Below are 10,383 nucleotides of genomic sequence, written 5' to 3'. Positions count from 1 at the left end.
GCACCTCCGTCACAGAAAAATATCCTATGTGTTTTGGAATCAATATTTTGCGTGAAATTGACGAAATTATAGGTTGATTTACAGACATTATTAAATATTATATTTAAAAAAGTAATAAATATAGAAATAAAGTTTGAAACAAAACGCATGAAATCTTTAAATGAGTCGCATACCAGTGCTAACCGAAAGTAGGAGTTACATAGTTGCCTCCCTTAACGAAAGCATTTCCGGTGTCACAAACGACAGAATCATGGCAAGTGCACCGATTCAGAGAGCTGGACTCGTCGTGGACGAATTAACAGGTTAATTTAGACGACAAAGTCTCAGATTTATCTTCTTTTTTTTGTGCTTAACACGTGAAATCAAAATATGTTGGAAGTTCCGTATCTGAAAGTGCGAGAGTATGGAAAGCGACCAATCATCAATCAGTCCTACACACAGGGACTCGTATCGTTGCTTAAAAGTGACCTGTCATACATGTACTGTATAATAACTAAAAGGGAGGACACGTCTCTCCTTGCTCGCGCGACCTATTTAAGAATAAACGCTGATATTTCAAGCTACGCCTTGCGTAGCTTAATAAATTTGGTACCGATATTTAGCTCAGACATTCTACTGGGTATCCCTATCAAAAGTTTGACTTAATATCATACCTTTAAGGAATGCCAAATCATTTTCGCACAGTACCGTTCGACATGGCCCTGATTGCGCCTGCTTAATATGCAGGAACAAAGCGCTGAATGGAATACTGTCCTGTCACTGGCTAAAAGAAAATGACGTCCTGTATTTATTTATAACTTATTTTCAGTTGGTCAGTGAGAAGGTAGTATTCCATTAGGGCGTTGTTTTTGTATATAAAGCGGGCGCGATCAGGGCCATGTCGAGCGGTAGCGTGGGAAAATGATTTGGCATTTCTTAAAAGTATAATATTAAGTCAAACTTTTGATAGGATACACAGTCGAATGCCTGAGCTAAATATCGGTACCAAATTTATTAAGCTACGCAAAGCTTAGCTTGAAATATCAGCGTTTATTCTTAAATAAATTGTGCAAGCAGATAGAGACGTGTCCTCCCTTGTAAGCAACAATACAAGCCCATGTGGTCCTACAGTGTAAGACCTCAACCCTGATATTTATGTCTCAGCGCCCAAAACATAAATATCAGGGCCGAGATCTTACATCGTTGGACTACCAGTCACCCCAAGCCTCTTTTCAAAGTGAACAGAAATCCTAGAATTTAATTGCAAGTACCCCAAAATTGAAAATTCAAAATCCCAGAAACGTTTGCCTAGTCCTACAATGTAAGACTTAGCACATTATTTTTGTTTTAGGACCATTCCTTTTGTGAGAATTTGAATTTATTAGAGAAAAGACATCAGAGTAAGTAAAGTCTGACTAAAACATTATGACTTTACTTTGTAGAAAAGCGTCACTATTGGTTGCCAATTGTGTGATATATTCCTGAAAATTTGACTTTCATTATGATGTTAGTTGACATCAAAGCATGCTACACAGCGCCATTAGTGGGGCCCTGAGTGGCCGAGTGGTCTAAAGCGCTCTCCGTTACGGATCACTGCCATCTCACCTCTGTCTGCGCTGGTTCGAGTCTCAGATTCAGCCAGGGTGGGTATGTGAGAAAGCTTGCCAGTAGCTTCTCGTGGGTCGGTGGTTCTTTCTGGGGTTTTCCCGGGTTCTTCCTCCACCATTAATACTGGCCGCCATGTATAGCCTATCGTGTGCTGAAAAATGGCGTTAAACCCCACATCAACAACAACAACAGCGCCATTAGTTAGGCATTAAGACTCAGACACCAAAACATAAATATCAGCGTCGAGGTCTTACATGTAAGACTAGAGGTTTACCTAGTCCTGCACAGTGACTAAAGAGTTATTGTTCATGCATCTAATTCTATGTATTGGATCTTGTTAGTCTTACAATATCAGATGCCTCCCCAGATATTTGTTTTTGGGGTCGTGACCCAAAAACATAAATATCAGGGTCAACTGTTGCATCATAGAACTAGATCTTGGTGTGAGTACCATATATGCTGCAAAGTATTTGAATACTCATATTTTTTCCCCCATTTATCCATATGTATCCAGTCATCCAGTCATAAGATGATGAGGTGCCCTTGTCATGGTCCCTTTTATTTCTGTTTCTTTTTTCTGTTTTTTTTCTTCTTTTCTTCTTCCTTTTTCCTATGTACATGCTAAGTTTTATTCTCAAATTATATATATCATAGTCTGTACACATTAGGTATAGTGTGTGCAGTTTAGTATTTTCGAAATTACAACATGTTGACAGATCACTTTATGTGGTTATGATAGGTCCAAATAAGCCATGCAATTCTTGCACAGTATTCACTTTACTGATTGGCTGTGATTATTGGAAAATTTTCTTGATCCCACCTTCTGAACTTTTTGTTTTTCCTATTACTATCAACATTTTGGTGACCATTTTTCAAATCAATTCTCAAAATGGATTTGGAAATAAATGCTCATGTCTGTTGGAATATGGCCAATTTACCCCACAGGGGTATATCATATAATGCTTTGAAATATGGCATCAAATCCAAAGTAAATTAAAAATTTTTTTTAGAGAGTATATGTCAGTGGATAGTGTGTGTCAGGGGAGATGGGGTGGGAAGTATTCCTGTTACAAGCATGGTTTAAGTGTTAGCTAAACTTGTCTCTGTTCACAGACTTTGTATGGGAGGGTCCATTTTAGAAATGAGAATTTAATAGAGAAGCTCTTCTCATCTTGAAAAACAAGTGACAATTTTCTGAATACTGGAAGGATTTAATGAAGAAATAAGGTAGAGTTTGCAAATTTGATGCTGAATTTTCTTGCATTTCGTGAATCTTACAACTGCAGGAATTGAAGCTGCCTACTGTAAATCTTTGCAAGTTCGTATTTATTTCCGATATTTTCACCTTGCAGGTGAACCTTATATACCTGCCAGTCGAAGGCCAGATGGAACATGGAGAAAACCTAGACGTGTAAAAGAGGGTTATATACCACAGGAGGAAATGCCCACGTAAGTTAGGAAAGAAATTTGGTCAAATAAAATAATCAAGTTTTAATAGATGTATGTTTGATGTGTATTTCATACAAGGAAAAACAAATATCTACTGGTCTCTAATTCCTTGCACTGGATACCTTAAGATTGTGTTTGTCATAAAGAGAATTATATAAACAAACTTATAAATTCAGTGAAGAAATCTATACAAGCCAAAACTTTCAATAGCAATCACACATGGGAAAAGGCAAAACTGGCTGTTGCACACACAGATGACCAATGACACTGGTATACCTTCTAAAATCTATATTATTATTATTATTATTATTACTTTAACAAGATTGTTTTATGTGCATTGTACAACACAGTTGTAATTACAAGTATATATTGTTCTCTCCTAAATTATTTTCCATGCAGGATTACATTATTTACCATACGTCTTAAGAAAGATTAAAGAAATTCCTGTCCCATAACTTATGGTTAAACTTCTGTTACCAACATGATATATTACAAAATGTATGGACATGCAATAAATTGTGTTGAATTTGCCTCCCCTGCATGTTATGTTAAATTTGATAGACATGAAAGAAATTAACCTTGTACTCTTATTTTTTTTCTTTCTTCATAAATAATTTATGTACAAAAGAAACATATCCGCTATCCAAAATCATATGTTCCTTTGATTTAGTGCACACATCCATAGTGTGTATTATGTTGAGTAAAAACATTAATGTATTGTTCAATGACGTCAAGCTGTTATAAATGAATTGGGCTTGGTTCTTCTCATGTTTCAACATGTTACAAAGCATGTTGCAAAAAAAAAACCTAAGATTTACAAAAATGCCACAGATAGCACTCATTTATAGCAAGAACTGAGGAGACTAACACTTGATTGAAACAAAAATAGGCAGAATGTCAAAATTCTCTTTTAAAACTGAGAACAAAGTATTCAGTGGTTAAAAAAAGGGTTTGAAGTGAGTTTCAGTTTTATTGCAAGGGTGGGTAAGATGGTGTAAATTGAAATTTGGGACTAAAACATTGATTCAGTTTTCTAAGTAGAGGAGTTTTGGTTTACTGGAAAAATAAAATAAGGAAAAATTTGGGATTAAACATGAGGATTTTGGCATTCCATGATTTTGGTTTTTTGAGGGATTTCAGTGTGTGTGGATATATGTACACATAGAATGTCTTGCATTTTGAGACTTTGAGTTGCAAATAAGGACGGAAATATGTACAAGGCTCCATCTGTAGCTCGTTCTGGAACTTTAAGCCCTTCACATGTTTGAACAAGGGGTAAATGAGGAAGAAATCTGTCTTTTATCATACTGAAGTATGAGCTTCGTGCTTTCAAACAGCACATGTTGTCGTCACACTTCACAATCTGAAGCGAGTATTGGCTTGAGTGGACATGGGTGTCACACCAGTTTTAATCTCTACACAATATATCCTGTTCCATGAGCTCTGAATTTAATGGATGCATATACTCTGCAATGCTTGGGTAATTGTCTACAGTCAACTGTGACCATATTTTGTCTAACATTTTTCCGGCAAATTCAAAGTTTTTCTTCTCTAAGCTCAATTTCAATTGTCTTACCTCATTTGTCTGAATGGCTGCCATAGTTGTCATGAGGTAATATTAATCCACTCAATTCCCTGCTCACTGGTGCCGTCTTTCTCTCCACTCTGTTGAAAGCACTTCATCCTGAAGCCTTTGTTGCAACAAAGACAGAGTCAAAATCATAGTTCAAGTAATGGTGGATGGCAACCATGATGACTTTGATACCCGGGGTTTTCATCCGGCCCACCATCAACAGTAAACATGAGAATCAGCTTGACCAATTCATCAATACCAGTCCTGGTTATGGTATCGAATTCTGTCATACACAACTTTTCAAAGTCAAATCCATGGCTGAGTGCCATTGATGCAGAGTGTTTTCCAGATCAGATGGCTATAAATGTTGGGTCAACAGCGTCTCAGTTTCCAAGACCATTGCGATGGATCTCAATGCAGGCATACACCGAGGGTATTAGCTTGTGCCAGGCAGCAACTACCCAGTCATGGTCAGGAAGGCTTACTTTAAAGTCAGCATGCATTAGCAGTGGACTCTGCTTATTGGCAGTGACCCAGACCAATTGGGATGCAACATTTAGTGTCATGACTGATAAAACAAACCTCATCCGGTACAAGCATGGAAAACAGTTCTTCTAAATGTCTTATTGTAGCTGTGCAAAACTGGCCATCAATATGTTTAGTGTGATAATCATTTTGCGATCTAACTAACTTTACTGGGACAGTGGTTTCATGATGCTTACCTTCTGATGACAAACTATGCTTAGGAAGAAGACGAAGGTACAGTCCACTTCGATTTATATTGAAGCCATCTTTTTTTTAATGCTCTGTTAATTGATCTAAGGTTTTGATACTTCTGTAGACTTTGAACTGCCTTTTTTCACGAGAAGCTGAACCATGCATTGCGATATCCAGTATAGTTTGCAAAAGCAATGGTTGTTCCTCTTCGCTTTTTGGTTGACCACATCTGGTCCTGATATTCAGTTTTGTGTGCAGTTCAGAATTATCTTCCAATAAACATTCAGTTTTGATTTTTTCAAATCCCTTGCTTTCTGGGATTTTCTTTGATCATAATCTTCCTCTTTAGTTTCTTTTCCAACTCAGTTTTTCTTTTTTGTTTATTCTTTAACTCTAAGTTCTGCTCATTTGAAAGTAGTTCTTGTTTCTGCCCATTATACAAACCAACGAGGTCAGAATTTATTACATCAATTTGGGACTTCAAATGAAAATGAACAGTGGCATTTTTCGGAGTAGGCAAATGGCTTGTAGAAGGCAATGTTTCAGAAGTAATGATATTCAAGACATCAGTCAGTTGTTCATTGACCTCTAAATTATCCTGAGTAGAAACTTTTTTTGAAACTGTTGGTACTTGTTTTGTCTTAAAGTTAAGAAGTGATCTTTTCTCATAACAGAGATCGCCTTGAGCTCTTGCAACATATGGTTAACTTTTTCAGCCAATTTGAAATCTGTGTAATTCTTGATACTATTCCACTTTATAATAATTCATCTTGGCACATCTTGGTTTTTTGTAGGATATGCTAGCACATAAGCGTTAAATAAAAAGACTGATACAATTTATTTTTATCCATTGCTATGGGCTGCTGAAAAGTCATGAAAATTAAAACTAATGTAACACAGGACACCTTACGTTGTGTGGTTTCAATAGCATAAATGTTGCTAGTGCCACATGCTGGCTCAATCCCCAGAATTCTTATCTCCCCTCATCCGGTCTTGTTTAGACTGCTTTTTTAAAAATGTCTTCAAGCTTCAAAGACTCTTTGCACTAGTAGGACTGTTTATAATCAAGCACTTGAGTGGTGTCAACAAAATGTTTTCGAGAAAAAGAACACAGAAAAGCTAACATTTGATATATTTATTCCCTTTAATGTGCAGTGTCAAAGGGCCCAACCTTGGCGCGACTCAGCCACTTACAGTTGTTGTTTTTTCACATAAACAATACTAAAAGATTAAACGTTCACTGCAGACCGAATACCATCTTTTAACTTGTTAGCCTATTGTTTTACGTTTTCTAAAATCTAAGTTTAATCACCAGTAGGCCTATAGTTTATTGAGTCTACTTTTTGTTTTTAAAGTGTGTTATTACATTATATTAAAAAAGAATTACCCGGTACATAATTTAAAAAACAAGTTTAAAACAGTTAAAGGTTATAACAATTACCCAGTATTTCATCTGTTATAACAATATTAATATAAGTCACCCATGAGAGATTTGTTGTCTATTGCAGATAAAAATGGACTGAGGATGCAGGTCACAAAATCTTTTTTGTTCTGACATTATTTTTGAAAGAAGCGTTCCACACTCATATTTATTGTGACGTCACATTTCTCAAAAAAAACCACAACAACCTCATCACACTTTGTCACAAACTTTTGACCCCCTCCCCCTCACTGTGTGATGTCATGTGAATGACCCCATGTGGTTGGACACTATCAAACATAAGCAAAGGTATTAAAGAATAATGAGTGGTGTGAGACATGTGGTTAGACACTATCAAACATAAGCAATACAGAACCCAAGTATTGAGGACAATAAATATAGTGAAACCATCAACACAATATATTATAATGAATACGACAGAGGGAGCACAAGTTCTTTTGATAACAGAAGTGAATATGATGAACAGATGTATATTACTTCATATTATTAGGACAGATGTTACATATATTAGAAATGTCTGATATCAAAATTCCAAGTCCAAAAATGAGTTTCTCATTTGATAGAAATTTATTCATTATGAGTTGTTTATAAGAATGTTATACATACCAGCAATATTACTAATCAGAGTTCAACAAGTGGCCCAGGTCATTTGGAATAATTATTGGTTACCTTTGTTGATCTATATATCTCTCTACAGGTATGAAAATAAAGGTGTTCAGTGGTTAAAAAGCAAGCCAACCCTTCCACCTGGACTGAATCCAGCTGATGTTAACGCGAATAAAGCAAAGGAGGAGGATAAATCTGGAGTGTCCAAAAATGCTAAGAAAAATGCCAAAAGAAAAGAGAAGAAAAAACAACAGAAGGAACAGGAGGATGAAAATGCTTCAGATAATGTTGCAAACCAATTGGCTGGTACTAAAATTACTCCTGTCCAATCAAATCAGCCAGTCACAGATTCTAGCCAATCAAATGAGGGAGAAAAGCATGATGTGTTGAAGAAACTGAGAAACTTGAAAAAGAAGCTGAAACAAATTGAGGCCTTAGAGGAAAAAATTGTATCAGGGGAAGTAAAACAGCCAGAAAAGGAACAGTTGGAGAAAATACAAAAGAAGCAGTCAATAAAAGAGGAAATAGAGGAACTTGAATTTGAACTTAAATGACAGATTATAGTTTCTGATGATGATAAATCTGTTTCAGTAGGATAGAAGAAGAAAATGGAATGTTAAGAGCGTTTAAATCTAGGGGATATTCTAGTATGTGGTACACATTTGACATCAGAAAAGTTTTCTGGTTATTGGCTTTCATGCTACATTGAAGGCCCAATCAAAATCACCAGTCTACAGCAAGCCATTTGGATTTCAAGTTTTCGAAGTCCTTCCAGTCATATACCACTACCTGACTCCCACTATAGGCTGGGCTCTGGGGTATATAAAAAACCTGGTATTTGTCCATCTGGCACATGGTCATATGAACACAGCTGGAGTAGTTTTTAGCGAACCTGGTCATAAGGCAAAGTGAGCTCATGGTATGGCCCTTCATTCAGTATCTATCAACAAATGTAATTTTCAACTTTTCAAAAACCACGAGAACAATTTCAGGAAAATCAGGCACCAAGCTTTCTGCTTTAAGGGTTTTCAAGTTTATACAAATGATGCCGATCCACCATCAAATATGGCCACCCTTATGAACAGTTGAAAAACCTTTAAACGACTTTTTCTGCAAAACCACTGAGCAGAATCTGAACAAAAAACATCCTCACATGAAATTTTTTCAAATTTATGATGCCAATCTGCCATAAGTATGACAACCATTACTAAAAGAAAGGGGACCCTGAGTGGCAGAGTGGTCTAAAGCGCTCACCGTTACGGATCACTGCCATCTCACCTCAGTGTGGGTTCGAGTCTTGGGCTCGGCCAGTGTGGGTATGTGAGAAAGCTTGCCATCATTAGCTTCTCGTTCATCGATGGTTCTTTTCAGGGTTTTCCCAGGTTCTTCCATTTATACTGGCCACAATGTATAGCCTATCTTTTGCTGAAAAATGGCATTAAACCCTATAACAACAACAACAACTGAAAGAAAGAAAAACTCCAAAACCACTAAATAAAATTTTACCCTACTTTACGGAAAGTATGTCTGCTATTACTGAAAGTAGAAAAACAATTACAGAGTGGCAACTAAAAATATGTATTTCAGTTTTTGGGGACACAAATCATCCTGACACATAGCCTTTAAATAATGTGGGGAAATGCTGATGTGTGATCAGATATGGATAAAATACAGAATCTAGAAAAACCCTGAAACAGTTATTTTAATAACATATGGAATTGAAAGCTTGAAAACATTTAAACAGAAAGCATCCCAAATGACCCAGATTTCTTGACCAACTGCTCCTGTATTTGGCTATTAGGCTAATGTCAGCCAAGTGAGTGATATCAGACCCACTTATGCCTCATGCTAATTTATCACTATGAAACTTTGTACATTATGGTTATCATCAAAGATTTGCAAGTGGACAAATACTAGAATTTACATTTATTTTATGAAGAGTTTTGTAGTTTTTTTTTCTTCTCACTCTTGACCCATCTCTGTCGTTGGGTAGGGATGGTATGCTAGAGAACTGAGGTTCATTTAGATCTACATTCCTCTTGTTTCCTACTGAATTCACACAAATCTGTGTGTGTTCCAGAAATCATATTTTTGGAGAAGTACAACAAAGACTAGAGCCAATTCCATGATGTTTCTTGCCAAATATTTAAATGCATTTCATATTCTCCACTTTAGCAATCCCAGCTAACTTATGTGGTAGAGTGTTAGACACATAATCATGGCTTCAGTGCCCACCAGGGCAGCCCAGTTTGGCTGCCATAGTGTGTCATTGGGGAGGGCACCTTATCTCCCATTTCCTTGGCATGATATTGCCAATAATAGGTTGAAAATGCCTTTTATGGTAAACAGGAGGAATGTCGAGTAATATACCCCCCATTTCCAGGATACCATCCCTATCCCAGCGATAGAAATAGATCTCAAGTGAAAAATAAATGTATACTTCTTTCTTAAATAAATGTAAATACTAGTATTGGTCAGTTACATATCTTGTGATGATGGCCATAGTGTACAAAATATCTTTGTGATAAATTAACACTGGATCCAAAAAACTAACTCTATCCCCCTCCAGACATGCCAACCCCCTTCTGTGACCCAGGGATCATGACCTGAAATCTCATATATATATTCTTGTGACATACTATATGTTAAATGTTTGGTCAATAAAGTCTGCAAAAGTGTTGCTGCATTAGCAGTTTTTTTATGTTGATCCTTTGGAGCTACTCAAAGAAGCAAGAGATATTAATAATAATAATATATAATATTATACCCCTTATGAAGATGGTTACCATACATGCAGTTTGTGTTCCATGTTTGTCAATTTTCCACTGTTGAGGATGAGTCGTAGTTACAGACAGACAGACAGACAGATGAAATGGATAACAAGTGTGAATAAACTTCTCTGCATATATTCCCATATGGATGGTGGAGGACTTCCAACTGTATCGCTTTAAGTCCTTAGCAACTCGCTAACATTTCCTTGTCTCTTGTTATTCCATTATTTCATTTTCGT

At 36.5% G+C, this 10,383-nt stretch overlaps 1 protein-coding gene across 1 annotated transcript; it reads left to right on the top strand.

The window, feature by feature from the left end:
* The first annotated feature begins 212 nt into the window (after positions 1-212).
* On the top strand, positions 213-10,051 carry LOC149779578 (partner of Y14 and mago-like). The gene is made up of 3 exons (XM_089940325.1): positions 213-302; positions 2,940-3,036; positions 7,465-10,051. Exons 1-3 carry the CDS (start codon positions 251-253, stop codon positions 7,925-7,927), a joined length of 612 nt encoding a protein of 203 aa, XP_089796451.1. The 5' UTR covers positions 213-250; the 3' UTR covers positions 7,928-10,051.
* The last annotated feature ends 332 nt before the right edge of the window (positions 10,052-10,383 follow it).

Source organism: Sinohyriopsis cumingii, chromosome 17 (genome assembly GCF_028554795.1).
Source record: "Sinohyriopsis cumingii isolate HCF-2022 chromosome 17, ASM2855479v2, whole genome shotgun sequence".
In the NCBI taxonomy this organism is placed as follows: Eukaryota; Metazoa; Mollusca; class Bivalvia; order Unionida; family Unionidae; genus Sinohyriopsis; species Sinohyriopsis cumingii.
This window is presented reverse-complemented; position numbering and strand designations above follow the sequence as displayed.

Coding starts and splice junctions, on each gene's coding strand:
- LOC149779578 (XM_089940325.1), top strand. CDS start 251: ATGGCAAGTGCACCGATTCAGAGAGCTGGACTCGTCGTGGACGAATTA. Junction 303..2,939: donor CGTCGTGGACGAATTAACAG/GTTAATTTAGAC, acceptor TTCACCTTGCAG/GTGAACCTTATATACCTGCC. Junction 3,037..7,464: donor CCACAGGAGGAAATGCCCAC/GTAAGTTAGGAA, acceptor ATCTCTCTACAG/GTATGAAAATAAAGGTGTTC.